General features: G+C 44.0%; 1 protein-coding gene across 1 annotated transcript in view; it reads right to left on the bottom strand.

Annotated features, from left to right (window-relative positions):
• NOL10 (nucleolar protein 10) overlaps positions 1–16,549 on the bottom strand; it is a 189,614-nt gene that overhangs the window by 144,089 nt on the left and 28,976 nt on the right. Inside the window, 3 exon segments of the mRNA XM_030198866.1 lie at positions 6,956–7,021; positions 7,233–7,369; positions 16,496–16,533. Of these exon segments, the coding sequence (XP_030054726.1) occupies positions 6,956–7,021; positions 7,233–7,369; positions 16,496–16,533 (241 nt within the window).

Raw genomic sequence — 16,549 nt, 5'->3', positions numbered from 1 at the left:
CCAAGCACAGAAAAGAAAGGAAACTTAAAAAGGAACAAAAAAAAAAACAAAAAAAAACCAAACAAACCCTAAAAACGTGTCAAAAAAAGATAAAAAGGCACAGGAAGGTACAACATATACTCTCTGAGAAAATCTCACGAACCGAGCTATGAGTACCACCAAGAAAGGCATCCTCCCTTCAAGGCCAAAAAAGATAACTGAAGGTCCCGTGCTCTTAAAGCTGTACAAAGTTTTTTTTTAAAGTGCCAAACCCAAATTATTGGTCTGCTTGTCCTCAGAGAAAGGATTTTACCAGTGGTGTGCCACAAGGTTCCATTTTTGGGCTGGTTTATATTAAAACATTTTTGTGATACAGTACTGTTAAAGGAGTAATGTCAGAAAATTCTTTTTCACAGAGAGGGTGGTTGATGCCTAGAATGCCCTCCTAAGGGAGGTGGAGGAAAAAAAATGGTGACTGAATTCAAAAAGGTACAAGATAAACACAGAGAATCTCTAATTAGAAAATGAATAGTATAAAAAACAAAACTTAAATGGTTGCAATGTGTGTTTGCATGTCGAGTGGCGCTCAGATGACAACTCCAGCTGTGAAGAGATAAGGCTGGTGTTGGGCATGCTTATATTGTCTGGGTCCTGTATATGGCAATCTGGTTTAGAATGGGCTTGAGAGGGCTTCAACGGCAACTTCAATAGCTGGAACCCAAGCACAGGGCTGGGCGGATTTCTACGGTCTGTGTCCCAGAAATGCCAAAAAGAGACAATGATCAAGTATTTTATATCACATTTATTGTTCACAGTTCAGCTTTATTTAATATAAAGCAAATAATAAAAATGTATCTAAGCAATTAACAAATCAAATGTAATATAATTAAATGAAAGGATGGAAACAAAGGGCAAAATTAAATTACATAGTGAATTTAATAAAAATTCAAGGGAGGAGTAGAAATTACTTAACTTATTCAAATTAAAAAAAGAGACAAAAGGTAGGGAGGAAAAGTGAAAAAAAGATAAATTAATGTAAATGTGATGGGGAAAAAAGCTTGCTTCGAGCGGTAGCAAATGCAGAGAACTATACTCATAACGAAGAAGATGGAAACACTTTGGTGAAAAGATGGGCTTTAAGAATAGCATTAAATCGTAGAAAAGAAGATTCAATTCATAAGGGTAGAGGAAGATAATTCAAAGTAGATGCAACAGCTGAAAATGTGGTAGTTCTGGCAAGATATGATTTAACCTGAAGAAATTACGGTATAACGAGAAGATGATGTTGAGAAGAATGTAGAGAACACATAGAGGAATAGGAAATAAGATGTTTAAGAAGAGGGGAAGACCAGAGTGGAGGATTTGGAAAGTGGAAACAGTGATCATAGAGAAAATATGATATTGAATAGGCAACCAATGCTCTGCTTAAAGAAGTGGAGAAACCCTATCAAAATTTCTTAGCACCGTGAATCAATTTAACTTCTGTATATTGGACAAGCTGTAATCTGTGCAGCAGATAATGGTAATCCTTGTAAGATAAAAATACAGTAATCAAGATGGGAATGTACTAATGAGTGAACCAGAAGACGAACTAAGGATTTCTCAAAGAGATATCTGGCAAGACAAATTTGTCGAAGAACAAAAAATGATTTCCTGATGATCAATGAGATATGGGGTTTAAAGAGTAAGATGTCATCGATAAGGACTCCTAAGATCTTAAGAGGTATAGGCACTCTGGACATAGAGTTGGTTGGTTGCTTGCTTGTTTAATCACAATTTGATAACGAGTGTGACTGCTGGGCAGACTGGATGAACCTTTCATGTCTTTATCTGCTGTCATTTACTATGTTACTATGGTAAGGTTTGGCTCTTTGCAGATGATACCAAAATCAACAATAGGGTAGGACACCCCTGAAGGTGTGGATAACATGAGGAAGGAAATAGCAAAAGCCAGAAGGAATGGTATGGAATTTGGCAGCTTAGATTTAATGCTAAAAAAAATGTAGGGTCATGTATTTGGGCTGCAAAAAAAACAAAGGAACAGTACAGTTTAGGGGGTGAACTTTTTTGCACGAAAGAGAAGCGGAACTTGGGTGTGATCGAATGTGATAATCTTAAAGTGGCCAAACAGGTAGCAAAGGCGACAGTGAAAGCTGGAAGGATGCTTGGGTGCACAGGGAGAGGACTGGCCAATAGAAAAAAAGGAAGTGATGACACTCCTATATAACAGTCTGGTGAGACCTCACTTAGAATATTATGTACAAGTCTGAAAACTGCACCTCGAAAAAGATATAAACAAGAGTCTGCCCAGAGGGCGGCTACTACAAAGGTCAGTGGTCTTTGTCATAAAGCATATGGGACAGACTTAAACATCTCACTATGCATACTTTGGAAGAAAAGCGGGAGATAGGATAGGCACATTTAAATACGTATATGGCATAAATGCACAGGAGGCGAGTCTCTTTCAATTGAAAAGAAACTGGAATGAAGGCACATAGGATGAAGGTGACAGGAGTAGCCAGAGGAATACTTCTTCACAGAAAAGGGTGGTGAATTTGTGGAATGGCCTTCTGGTGGTGGAGACAAAAACAGTATCTGAATTCAAGAGAGCTTGGGACAAGTACATAGGATCTCTAAGGGAGTAATAGGGAGAGTAGATGGCATGGATGGGCAGACTGGATAGGCCACATGGTCTTGTGTGTGGTGAGTGTTACACATGTAGGGTGAACGGCTGAACATAGCGAATGGCTTTCGATGCACATTGTGCGCATCATTGGTGTTATTCCTTCCTACCAGCAGGTAGAGGTAAAGCCCAGCATGACCTTGGGGCCCACTGTAAAGGGAGCATGTGAGTCCTTACCCAAGGCACCAACTCCAGAGTTGGAGCCATGAAGCCCAGGAGCTGCGAAAGCTCACACAACCTGTGGCTATGCGCCTGCAGCTTCAATCTCCACTCATCTAAAAGGAACGCTATCTCCCAGCTAATGAAGCAGACTCCCAGTGACTCCAGAACCTGAGACAGAATCCAGAGGCCCTTGGGTCAAATTCATGGCCCAGTCCAGAGACTCCAAGAGAGAGACCAAAGCAGTGGCCTGACCAGCCTTCGCCACTGCATTCTACAAATTCGCCAGTCAACCTGGTACAGGAGAACCCGAAACTCCATGGCGCCAAAGATGTGCAGCCACAAGCATCATCATAGGCGCCCCGTATAAGAGGCTTGGGGAGGCTAAGCCTCCCCAGCCCAGCTGTGATCTTCCCTGCCTGCCTTCTCCTCAAATGTGGCCCCGCCGATACAGTCAAGAACAAATTGTATCTTCCACCTCCTCCCTCCCCCACCCTAGGCTAAGCCCGCCCTCAACTCCCCAACAGCCCTCCATTATGTTCCTGCCGCAGCCGCCCTGCGTTTAAACCTGATTTTAAGTCGCAGCAGCGGCTCGAGTCCAGCCTTTCCCTTCCCACTCAGTGTCCCGCATTCCTCTGATGAGGTATTTCCTGTTTCCGTGAAGGGCGGGACATTGAGCGGGAAGGGAAAGGCTGTACTCGAGCCACCGTTGCGACTTAAAATAACAGGTTTAAATGCAGGGCGGCTGCAGCAGAAACGGAATGGAGGACTGTCGGGGAGCTGAGGACAGGCAGGTGGGGCTGGGTTATACCTCGAACTTGGGGGTTGAGAAGAGGGGCTGGGGCAAGTCACCGGACATGGCTGGGAGGGGAGGACAGAGGAGAATCGATGGACATGGATGGGAGGGGAGGGCAGAGGAGAATTGCTGGACATGGATGGGAGGGGAGGGCAGGGAAGAGAGGAGAAATCACTGGGCATGAAGGGGAGGACAAGGGCAGAGGAGAATCGCTGGACATGGATGGGAGGGGAGGACAGGGGGGAGAAGACAAATCACTGGACATGGAGAGGAGGGCAGGGGAGAGAGAACAATTGCTAGATATGGATGGATGGATGGAGGGGCAGGGGCATAGCTACGTGGGGCCACGGGGGTGTGAGCCCTCCCAGATTTGCCCTGGCCCCCCCACCACCGACCCTTTTGGTCCCCCCTTCCCACCGCAGCTAACCCTCCCCTGCCGCTGTCAGGTACCTGTGCTGGCGGGGGACCCCAACCCCCACCAGCCGAAGTCCTCTTAGCGCCGGTCCTTCGGTCCGGCGCTTTGCTGCAGCTAATTTGGAAGGATTCTGTTCTGAGTGAGTCGGCCAGACGTCCTGTCCTTTTTCTGTTTTGTTTTTTCACAAGGTAGCGTATTAGTGTTTTAGAGCCTCGTGTAATTACAGTGCTGCCTTTCCACACATAAGGTTGTAGCTTGTCCTGTCCTTGGCATTAGTGCTGTTATGGTTTGGTAAGTTTCTGACTGTGTTTTTGCACAAGTTTGTGTATACTGTTTTGCAGTGGAGAGATTGTGTGTTGGCCGTACTAAGGTGACATCAACACTTTAAATTAATTTTAGTTTGTCACAACATCAGACATGGTTTTATAATATTTTGGAGGATCTGATGTTGAATTGTTAAAGGTATTAATTGTGAGTATTTTACTTTTCTTTTCTGTGTGTTGTCAGACAATTATGGATATAAGCCCCACCCCTAACCTCACCCCCTTTAGTCTCCCCAAACAGTTGGGCCACCGACTGCCTATAACCATCATCACTATGGAAACGTGCACAGTGTAGTAGCCCAGTCCAAGACAGGGTCCGAAACAGAAATTGCTGCCCAGCGTGCAGATATTTCCTGTGAAGATCCACACAGGGGATATGCAGATAAGTCTCTATGAGGTCCAGGGAAGTCAAAAACTCCCCGTGTCACCGACGCAATGACAGAATCTCTATTGAAAGTGCTGGATTCCGAGGCAAGCGCTGACCTCCTGCAAGGCAAGATTGTCCGGTAGGAGCCGCCTTTCTTTAAGACCACAAAATAGAGTACTGTCCAAGACTGTACTCTACCAGAGGCATGGGTTCCATTGCAGTAAGAGTGTACAGAAGCAGCAGGGTGCACAGAGAGGCCATGAAGACATTGGGCACCGGATAGGCACATTCCAGAGAATACCCCTTCCAGGACCCACTGAGCCAAGGTTGTACAGGCCCATCATCCTGGAAAGAGATACAGCCTGCTTCCCACTTGGAGGATGAGGAGCCTGGTGCACCCTCACTGGGCAGGACGGGTGGCCGCTGTTCCCCCTGCTGAACTTACAGCACCGGCTCTCTTAGGTCATGAAGGAACCGTGCTTGAAGGATCAACCTTGGCCACGTCCATAAATCAAGGAACGTCAAGCGGGCCTCCCCTTTAACACGCCCCTTGGAGGCAGAGAAGCGCTGCGCTCCTTTCAGTCTCCACTGTGCCTTCCTCATATCTTTCACCAGCTTCTCCAAGTCCTCTTCAACGAGCAAGCGCCCCCCCCCCCCCCCCCCAAGGTCAGCTAACACAAAAACCTTGCAAGACCACAGATGCACCCGAGATGGAGCCTCATCAATGAGGTTGCCACCGCATGGAAGGCCGGCCAGCCAACGAGTCAACTAACCAAGAGCCCTGCACTGCCTCCATTCCATGGGGAATCGGAAGCCCGAGAGGACCACCAAGTCCTCTCCTCAGTCTCCCAAGGGACCAGAGAACCAGGACCTGGAAACTGGAACAGGGCTTCTCCAAGTGGGACCTGAACCCACAACCTGGTCCTCAGTTTGGAATCCTAGGTCACTGCTGTAACTAGAGGCCATGGCTCTATGCCCCCACTGGGGAGACCACATCTGACTGCAGGCCCAGTCTATCTAAAGGGGTGGGAAAATGTGGGATACAAATGCAACAAATAAATAAAAATCCAAAGGCCCCTAGGGCACTCTTCTCCCCCCCCCCCCCCACTCGGAACAATAAGAGGGAAACTTGTATTAGCAAAGCCCAAGTGGACCTCCACCACCACCCGCCCCGAGGAGACTGGCCTCTGAGGAACAGACCGAAGACCCATAGCAGCCCAGGAGGCCCAAAAGGTGGCCTGGGGCCCCTCCCAAAGAAGAAATCCAACAACAGCTTGCAGGGCTGACAAAACTACTGGAAGAGCCAAAAAGGTCCCTGGGGTCCCCCCTTCAGGCAGAGCCAAAGGGGTAGAGAAGAGAAAAACCCCACTCCACCAAGTCGCCTCCTGCTACTGAAAACAATGGCTGAATAAAACCAACCGCCCCCCCCCCCAAAAAAAAAAAAAAATCCAGCTGGAGTGGAAAATGGCCGCTTTGGTCCACGGGTCCCAATACTTTAGTACGGAAGCAGCAGCAGCAGCAGAAGCACTAGGCAACCCCCCCCCCCCCCCCCCCCCCCCCCCCCCCAATATTCCCAGATGCGTTTCATCCTCAAACAATTTTGGGAATTTTTTTTTTTTTTGAATAGAGAATTCACTTTGACACATGTTTTATACTGACATTTCCTTATAAAATATCCTTGTAGCTTTCACTTTCTCAGAGGCTGCATCGAAAGGGCCAGATTGCCATGACCCTATGTGGGATCCGCATAGGGTCATGGCCTCCCCCCTTCCTAGAAACCAATAGTGCCTAGGGATAGCAAAAATTAAATTAGAAATGGTTCCATCTAGTGGTAAAAGTACAGCATAATAGGAGAGCATAATGGAAAGGACAAACTTGTTCCTATTAACTGCATCTACTCAAGAGAACATATGAAATTGTGCACAAAATTATGAAAAGCACAAATATTTTTACACCATACACCCAAGAGAAGAAAATTTTGATAATGGTAGCCTGTAGAACATTACACCTCAAGAAATCTCATTCATGAAACTGATGAAGTAAACCTCTCCCAAAATTTACAACCCTACCGTATTCACTGAAGCCAGAATTAGGATGTACGTGCTGTGTGTCTGCTACTATTCTACTGTGTTGCAATCTGAAGAGGAGTGCTTATGGGCATTATTCCTAACATATAACCCAACTTTAGCCCCTCTGTATATGCTATCCCCACCCACTTATTAGAGATACTCACGAGGCATCTGTCTGAAGAGAACTCAGGAACCGCCCCTGTTCCAGATTCAATCTGTACACTTCAGAGCTGGAAGGAAAGAAACCTAGAGATAATCACCTTTTTCAAAAAGAAAGTTCAGATGCTACTCTAGCATATGTGTAATCAGCCAGAACAAGCTACATCCTTAGAATTCAGGACGATAGAGAGAGCATGACAGACCAGAGTAAAGAAAAATCGCCAAAGTAACTCTTCCAGTTTAATCAGCTACTGAATGGCACCACCCCACCTGCTTCATTACCTGGCCCCAATAAAATACAGGTCACAGGATGGATAATGGTATGAGAAGTCTCTCCCAAACTTGGGTATTCTTGTCCTGTAATAGCGGCCATGTTGGGAATGAAACTCCACATATCTGTCACACTGCAGAAATATAATCTGAAACACAGCAAAGAAAAGTGAGATTTCCCAGCTTTCCCACTCATGGAATTCTATTTTATGAACACAAAGGAATTCTTGGAATTTTTACCCATAAATTAACATTTTGGTTTCTGTCTACCTCTAGGGCAGAGGTCCTAAACCCAGTCCTTGGGATTCAAATAACCAGTCAGGTTTTCAGGATAACCTCAATGAATATGCATGAGATAGATCTGCATACAATGAAGGCAGTTCATTCAAATTTCTCTCATCCATATCCATTGTGGATATCCTGAAAACCTGACTGGTTGACTGACTATCTCAAGAACTGGGTTGAGAACCCCTGCTTTAGAAGAATGCATGAACCTATTTTCACTAAAAACGTATTCTATAGAAAAGTCCGTTTTCAAACTGTACTAGAGGTCTTCTCCCACTTTAGGGATCATTTTCAGTGCAAAGCATCTCTTTCACATGGAAAAAAAAAACGTTTTTCTAATCCATCCAATTTGACACTTCTAGACTGCTAAATTCCCAAAAAGAGTCCAAAGCAGTTCACAATAAAAACAAAAATGCACAATAAGGTAAAAAGACATAATGCATCTTAAAATAAGTAACATTAAACCATCTTTAAATTAAGAAGTATTCATTAAACAAAACAGTTTTAAGATTTTTATAAAATAAAGCAGAGTTCTCAAGTCTTAAATCAATAGGGATGTCCAGTAAGAAGCAGCATGATAAGAATAAGATCTTTCACAACTTCTTTTAAATAGAAGAATAATGTTGTTCTTTAATTTAAAAGTTAACTGTGATGAATGATAGAGTAAATCATATAGAAAAACTGAAGCTAAACCACGTAATGATTTGAAGATCAGACGAGATACCTTATAAAATAAACCTGCCATTTACCGGTAACCAGTGTAGATCCACTAACAGCTGAGTAACTATCACATTCACTACACCGGATAATCATTTTAGCAGCTGTATTCTGAAAGTTGCAATCTAGTTCCTTTTAGGAAGACCAACCTATACCGAGTTGCAATAATCAAGCTGTGACATATGAAACTGAACCACAAAGTGCAAAAGTTTAGTATCAAAATAAGACTGAATTATTCTTAATTCTCTGTTTACAAAACATCCTCCATCAAATTATTGATTTGTGGCTCATAAGATTGTACAGCTTATACACATGAACAAGTACACCTGCCAAAAGAGCATGCATATTTTTATTCCCAAGGGCAGAGTTGTGAGGAGCACACAGAAGTTGTCCTTGCCTCAGCATAGGTATAACTCTAAGAGAACATTTGTGCACTACTGAGGATTACTTTAAGAACCTTTTATAAAGCACATACACACATGTATGTGCCTTCATAAATATATATTTTCCAATTGTTTTTAATAGGTGCACTGTTACAGAAATTACCCCCACCTCTATGAAGAAAATGCTTAATCCTTAGTCGTGTTGGGGTAATTTTAAGATGCATCTACATGAGAAGAACAGCATTTGCACACAGACATGGCCGTTTCTAAAACTGCCTGAACTATGTACACTTAAACCTATGTACACATCCTGTGCACAAAAGTTCCAAGACAGAAAGGCATTCCTAGAGTGGGCCTTTTTTTTTTATGTGTGTACCGTGCACTTCATGTGGTAATTTGAAAAGCTCTGTAACTTATGCACATATCTGCCACACAACTTAGGTAACCTGCTATAGATAACATTCTTAGGGTGTTAAATTTCCACAAAGCCTATAAATCATAGGATGTAAGCTCAGGATCAAGCTGTTATGCACGACCTTCATTCATTCAGCTAGAGTAGAAAAATTACTGCACAGGGACATGAGATCCACAAGGAAAAATTATGTTTTACTTGATAATTTTCTTTCCTTAGTCACAGCATATGAATCTAGGAACTGATGGGCTATGTCCATCTACCAAGCAGGTGGAGATAGAGCTCTCTGGCTTATGGGACGGTGAGGCTCCTGGTGAGTCAGTATTTCTCCTAACTAAGCAGAATGCAACATTACATTAGCCACAAAAAAACTCCTTACTCACAGCAAACAAAGAAATGAATAACAATATCAACAACTTCAACAAGTGCAGAAACTGTAACCTGAAACAGTAAACCAGAATAGAGAAAAAAAAACCCAAAAGATGACGTTGGGATTCTAGATTCCTATGCTGTGACTAAAGGAAAGAAAATTACCCAGTACAACATACTTTTTCCTTCCTTGTCATCAGCTGCACATTAATCCTGGAACTGATGGGATGTATCAGAGCAGATTAAGTAAGGAGGGAAGCCATGGAGTACAGATGACCCAAAGATGCTTCCGATCAAGTTGCAACATCCACCTAGTAATGTTTGGAAAAAAACGCAAAGAAAACCAGGTAACCAACCTACAGATTTCTGTCAGAGAAAACGCATGCAATTCTGCCTAAGAAGTGGAATGGGGCTTGTAGCGCGAAAGCATACAGCCTACGGAAGATTGAACTGAAGATATCGCTTCTCTTATCCATCAGGCAAAGGTATCTTTGGAAGCCACGCTTCCTTTAGTAGGGCCTCCAAAGAGAACAAAAAGGTGATCAGAATGTCAGAAATCATTAGTGATCTTTAAATAGCGAATCAAAATATGATACACAAAGCAGACGCAACAGACCGTAACTCTTTCCACATCATTCCTGAAAGAGGCAGAAAGGCTGAGATTACCTTGGACAAAAAAGGATGGAACTGTCCTGAGTGAGACTCCAGCCTTAGTGAAGAAAAGGAAAGGAAAGGCTCTTTACAGATAAAGCTGCAGCTCCAAAACTCTCGAGCCGAAGAGATAGCAACTAAAAATACCATCTTCAATGTCAGATTCTTAACTGAGATGCTGTTCATGGGCTCAAAAGGTGTCTGTTGTACAGCTTTAAGCACCAAATTTCGATGGCAAGCCAGACAGGGCGGATGTACAGGAGGATTGAGGCGAGTTACCCCTTAACAAACCACATCCAGATGTGCGCCCAAAGAAGTCCAAGACAAGCGGCCTCTATAGCAAGATAAGGCTGTCAACTGAGCCTTAAGGGAGCGAGAGCAGACCTTTTTAAAGCCCTCTTGCAAGAAGGCTAGAATGTGAGGGACAGATGCCGAGAAGGGAGAAAAATCACTCTTTTGGAGTACTAGGCTTCAAATAACTTCCAGATGCAAGCATATACTAAAGTAGAACACTTCCACGCTAGCGGTAAGGTAGTAATGGAATCCTCCAAATATCCCCTCTCTCAGTTGCGACCTTTAAATATCCAAGCATAAGAACAAAAGGGGAGGAATTCTCCATTAGAACAGGTCCTCGAGACAGATCATGATTATGAGGAAGACTGAGTGGACTGTCGACCAGGAGACAGACCAGATCCACATACCGAGGCCAGTCAGGAGCGATAAGAATCACCAATCCTGGATGGAAAAAGGTTCTGGTGGCAAACTCTCCCTTATCACCAGCCATGGTGGGAAAATGTTAAAGCAATTCCCTAGACTTTCTGAACCGAATGTCTTCTTCTTCTGAAAAAGCAAGAGACCTTAGTCTTTGTGTTTGGTCACCATGAGATCCAAATGTCAGAGTGCCCCATTTCTAAGTGATCAGGTGAAATAATGTCGGCGACAACTTTCACTCCCCCGGATCTAGGGCGTTTCTGCTGAGAAAATCCACCTGAACATCAAGCTGCCAGCAATGTGCACTGCCAAAAGCATGTGGACATGATTTTCTGCTCAGCAAATCAGGTGGTGAGCCTCCAATGCTAGAAGAGCACTGTGACCTCCCTCTTGCCTACTGATGTAAGCCACTGTAGTCACATTGTCAGATAGCAATCACACCGGGGAGACCCCCCCACCGAGAAGATACTGAAGTCCTTCAGAGCTAACTGGACTGCTCTCAGTTCCAGATGATTGCTTGGTCAGAGGGCCTCTGCTTTGGACCAGAGACCCTGAGCAGCGTGTCGTTGACAGTGAGCTTCCACTGGTAAGACTGCATCCGGCGTGACCAATATCCACTGAGGGATTGCCAAAGAGATATCCGTGTAGACCTCGAAGGTATGCAGCTACTGAACCCATGCTGTGTCTTGCCTGCAACGTCCAGGGAGGTGAAGTTGTAGTCCTGAGAAACAGAGGACCCTAAGATAAGAAGGGGAGTGCTGAAGGCTGGATGCATGTGAGCCATGACCCATGTAATGACATCCAGTCACAGTCCCGGACCCCAGTACTGAACAAACTCCCAGACCTGAGGACTCAACAGATGGAGTAAACAACAAATCTGACCCTGCAGCTGGAATCTCCGCTGGTCGGGAAGGAACACATTGCCTTGGAGAACGTCAAAGCAAATTCTCAAATAGTTCGGGCATCAAGAGAGGTTGAGCTGATTCTTTGAAACGTTGACCACCCAACCTAGGAACTGCAGGAAGCTGATCACACACGACGTGGCCGTCACACTCTCCTGATGAGATGAAGCTCTGATAAGTCAATCATCTAAGTAAGGATGAACTTGAATGCCCTCCTTCCAAAGGAGTGCCGCCACCACCACCAAGACCTGATGTTAGTGCTGGACAAAATAGTGGAAACTATTATAAAGAATAAAATTAGGGAACCCATAAATAAACATGGTTTAATGGGACAGAGTTAGCATGGTTTCAACCAAGAGAAGTCTTGCCTCACCAATTTGCTTCATTCATTGAAGGCATGAATATATATGTAGATAAAGGTGAGCCGGTTGATGTAGTATACCTAGATTTTCAGAAAGCTTTTGACAAAGTTCCTCATGAGAGTCTCCTGAGAAAATCTGAAGAACCATGGGATAAGATACAACATTCTGTTGTGGATTAGGAATTGGTTATTGGACAGAAAACAGAAGGTAGGGTTAAATGGCCATTTCTCTTAATGGAGGAGGGTGAATAGTGAAGTGCCGCAGGGATTGGTACAGGGACCAGTGCTATTCAACATTTGGAAATCGAAATGATGAGTGAGGTGATTAAATCTGCAGATGACACAAAACTATTCACAGTTGTTAAAAACACATGCAGACTGTGAAAAATTGCAGGAAGACTGGGCATCAAAATGGCAGATGAAATTTAATGTGGACAAACACAAAGTGATGCACATTGGGAAGAATACTCCAAATCATAGTTACCTGCTAGGATCCACTTTGGGGGTCAGCACCCAGAAAGAGATCTAGGTGTCGTTGTAAACAATGCGCTGAAATCTTCTCCCCAGTGTGCAGTGGCGGCCAAAAAAGCAAACAAGATGCTAGAAATTATTAGGAAAGGGATGGTAAATAAGACCGAGAATACTAACACACCTCTGTATCACTCCATGGTGCAACTTCATCTTATGTATTGCGTTCAGTTCTGGTCGCCATATCTCAAAAAATATATAGTGGAATTAGTAAAGGTTCAAAGAAGAGTAACCAAAATGATAAAGGGGATGGAACTCCTCTCACATGAAGAAAGGTTAAAGATACTTGATACTATCCCCTCCTAATCTCTTGCTCCCTCAGAAGCCACTGTATACCTCTGCTTTCATCATTTCACCATCCCATTTGTCTTCTCCCTAGCTCTCAGCTTTCAACATTTTCTTCCTTTCATTCAGCCATCTCCATTCTGTCTGAGTGTATCTCATCTTCGTCACTGTCGTCATGTCCCTCCTACTCTTCTGCATACTCTCTTGCTCCTTCTCCTGCTCTCCACTGGGGATATCAATCCCAATCCTGGACCTCCATATCAGCTCTCATCCTATTCCTGAAGGTCACACTGGAATGTCTCCAGTCTAATTTGTTTCTCTCTTCTTCTTCTCTGCCTCTCATGTGCTCTGTGAAATGCCCGCTCTGTCGGCAACAAACTTTCCTACATCCATAACCTTTCCCTCTTGTACTCTCCATCTGCTTGTCCTGAGACTTAGCTTTGCCCTGAAGACTCTGTTTCAGCTGCTGCCCTGTGACATAGACATTATCTTTTCTCCCATACTCCTTGCCTGGTTGGCTGCAGAGGTGGGGTTGGGCTACTACTCTCACCCTCTTGTAGATTTCAACCTCTTCTTCCACCTCAGTCTCACTGCTTTTCTTCCTTCGAAGTCCGCTCCATCCATCTATTCACTCCTCTACCTCTCCGAGTAGCAGTCATTTATCGACCCCTTGATAAGTCTCTTTCTTCATTCCTTACTGACTTTGACTGGCTTTACTTCTTTCTTGAACCTTCATCTCCTTCCCTCATTCTTGGGGATTACATTCATGCTACTGATCCCTCTGACTCTTATGCTTCTCAGTTTCTCATTTAAACATCCTATTTCAATTTTCAACTGCTCCACTACTCTATTCACCCAGAATGGCCACTGTCTTGATCTAATCTTCTCCAACTTCTCTCTCTCTCCAGTCTTTGTGCCTCAGCTCTTCCCCTTTCTGACCACCATCTGAAAACTTTCACACTTAAACACTCGCCCCCCCCCCCAGTCCCAATCTCCACCAATACATTTAAGAACCTTTAAGCTATTGCCTCTTCCACTCTGTCCTCCAGTGTTTCAAACCTCTTCTCAAACACTATGTTATCCAAGTCTGCCAATGAGGTTGTCTCTTCCTATAATACTATTCTCTCCTCTGCTCTGGATACTCTCGCTCCTCCCATTCCCCATTCTGTAAGGCGTATCAAACCTCAGCCTTGGCTGACATCTAGAATCCCCTACCTACATTCCTGTGCCTGATCTGCCGAAAGCCTTTGGCTGAATCCTGTGCCCATGCTGACTTCATACATTTCAAATTCTTGCTGATCTCCTTCCAAGCCTGCTCTATTACTTGCCAACAGGATTACTACATCCAGTTGACAAACTCTATTGGCTCAAACACTTATCTCTCTGCCAGACTGAACTCTCTCCTGAAAGCGCCTTCACCTTCAACCCCCCCCCCCCCCCCACCTACACTTTCTCCTCAGACTCTGGCTGAGTACTTTTACAAGATTAACCCTGAGTTCTCAACCCACTCACCTCCACCCCCCCTTCTCCCGGTCCATTCTCTCAAACCTCCTTCAACCCGTCTTCTTTTCTTCCTTTTCTGAAATCACTGAAGAGGAAACTGCACATTTTCTTTCCTCCTCCAACTGATTACCTGTTCCTCTGATCCTATTCCACCCATCTACTTAGCACCATCTCTCCTACTGTCATCCCTTGTCATTTCCACAATCTTTTACTTTCCACTGCTCCTGATGCCTTTAAACATGCTGCAGTTACACCACTCCTCAAAAATCCTTCTTTATACCCACACAGAAAAAGGTTTAGTAGTGGAGTGCTCTAAGAGGCTCTACTGAAAGCTGTGCTGTTTATAATATATCTATAAATGATCTGGAGACAAAAGTCATGACTAAAGTAATAACAGTTACAGATGACACAAAATCATTCAAAGTTGTTACAAAAGGAAGACTGCAAAGATCTGCAGAAGAATTTGTGACAGTAATAGACTGCCATCTGAAAGAAGATGAAATTTAATGTGGACAAGGGTAAAGTGATTCGATGCACTCAGGAAAAAATAATCCCATCCACAAGGATCTTAGGGGGTCATCATCCAGAAAAAGATCTTAGAGTCATTGCGGACAACATGTTGAAATTTTCAGCCCAGTGTACTGTAGCTGCTAACAGAATCAAAGAACAAACTGCGATTATTACATTATGCCTCGTATACGTCCATGGTACAATCACAACACAGTTTTGGTCGCCCCTTCTCAAAAATGACATAGTGGAACTAGAAAAGATTCAAAGAAGGGCGACAGACACCAGTGGCGTACAAGGGGGGGGGGTGCACAACCGCTGGGGGCTGCCGTGCGCCTGTGGCCGAGTCCGCTCATTCCCTCCTGCTGCTCCCTCTGCGCGGAAAAGGTTTACTTCCTGTTCCGGGGCAGAGGGAGCAGCAGGGAACGAGCGACTCGGACCGAAAGTGCGCGCGGCACCCCCCCCCCCCCAGCAGGTAAAAATGCACCCGGGGGAGGGCGCATTGGCGATCCGCCCCAGGTGTCAGCCAGCCTATGAACGCCACTGACACCTCACTTATCAACAAAAGCTAAACAGATGTGGACTCTCAGCTTGAAGAGAAGACAGAAGAATATGACAGAAGTTTATCTAATCATGGGTGGGGTGGGGTGGAATGGTTAGGAAGGGAAGGTTGTTTCACCTTTCAAACATAACTCAAGAAAAAACATTAAAACTAATGGCTGGCAGATTGATAGCAATTCTTACGAAATGTAATTTTTTTTTTTTTACATGCAGTGCATACTTAAGCTGTGGAATCTATTGCCAGAGGATGTAGTCTAGGTGATAATAAAGTGGTGTTTGAAATAGGTTTGAGAAAGTTTCTGGAGGAAAAAATCCATTAAAAATTTAGTAGCCAGGCAGATTTGGGAGAACCATTGCTCATTTCTAGACATGAGCAACAGGAAATAGATTTACTTTTGGAATCTGCTGGGTATTTGTGACCCAGGCAGGCTATCATCATGAACAGTATGATGGACTCAATAGATCTTGGTCTGACTTAGTATGATTTTACTTAGCTTCTTATGTTATTAATTTATTTTATTTAGAATCAAACAGAAGTTAAAGCAGTGCCTATGGCCATGTTGGATCTTTCCTGGGTAGCAAATTGCTGTTTTTTCATTTATAGAGAGGCACATAAAAATGTTTTACTTCGGAATGGAAAGCACCTGCGGTGTTCCACTTCATCTTAGAGAGCTATTTTTGTCAAAGAGGCATACATGTACAGTTTTCATTTGCCAGGCTCATTATAGCTTAGGCAAATAAAGCCAACATTTGATTAATGCAAGTGCCTCATTTTTGCTGTGCACTTGAAGAGAAAAGCAACACAACCAAGGCCACTCCAAGTGGCTGGAGTTGGACTGGATCTCCTGGTTTCCTGTTGTTAAGTCCCAACCACAAGGTCACGTGTTCTCCTCCTTCCTCTTTAATCTCACCATGCAATAAACAGTTCCTTAAAACAAAGCACATCACTACAAAAGCATGCTGCAAGGGTGAAATGAAATCACCATAAAAGCTGAAACTCTGGAAGAAAATCATGTAGAACATAAATTATCTCCAAGTATTCCTTCTTTTGGAGCTGTTCAAGTATTTTACCCATAAAACCTGAAATAAATTTAACATACCTTTGAATAATCTTCTGATAAAATATCAAATTTAACAACTGAAAGAAACACAAA

Source organism: Microcaecilia unicolor, chromosome 3 (assembly GCF_901765095.1).
Source record: "Microcaecilia unicolor chromosome 3, aMicUni1.1, whole genome shotgun sequence".
Lineage (NCBI taxonomy): Eukaryota > Metazoa > Chordata > Amphibia > Gymnophiona > Siphonopidae > Microcaecilia > Microcaecilia unicolor.
This window is presented reverse-complemented; position numbering and strand designations above follow the sequence as displayed.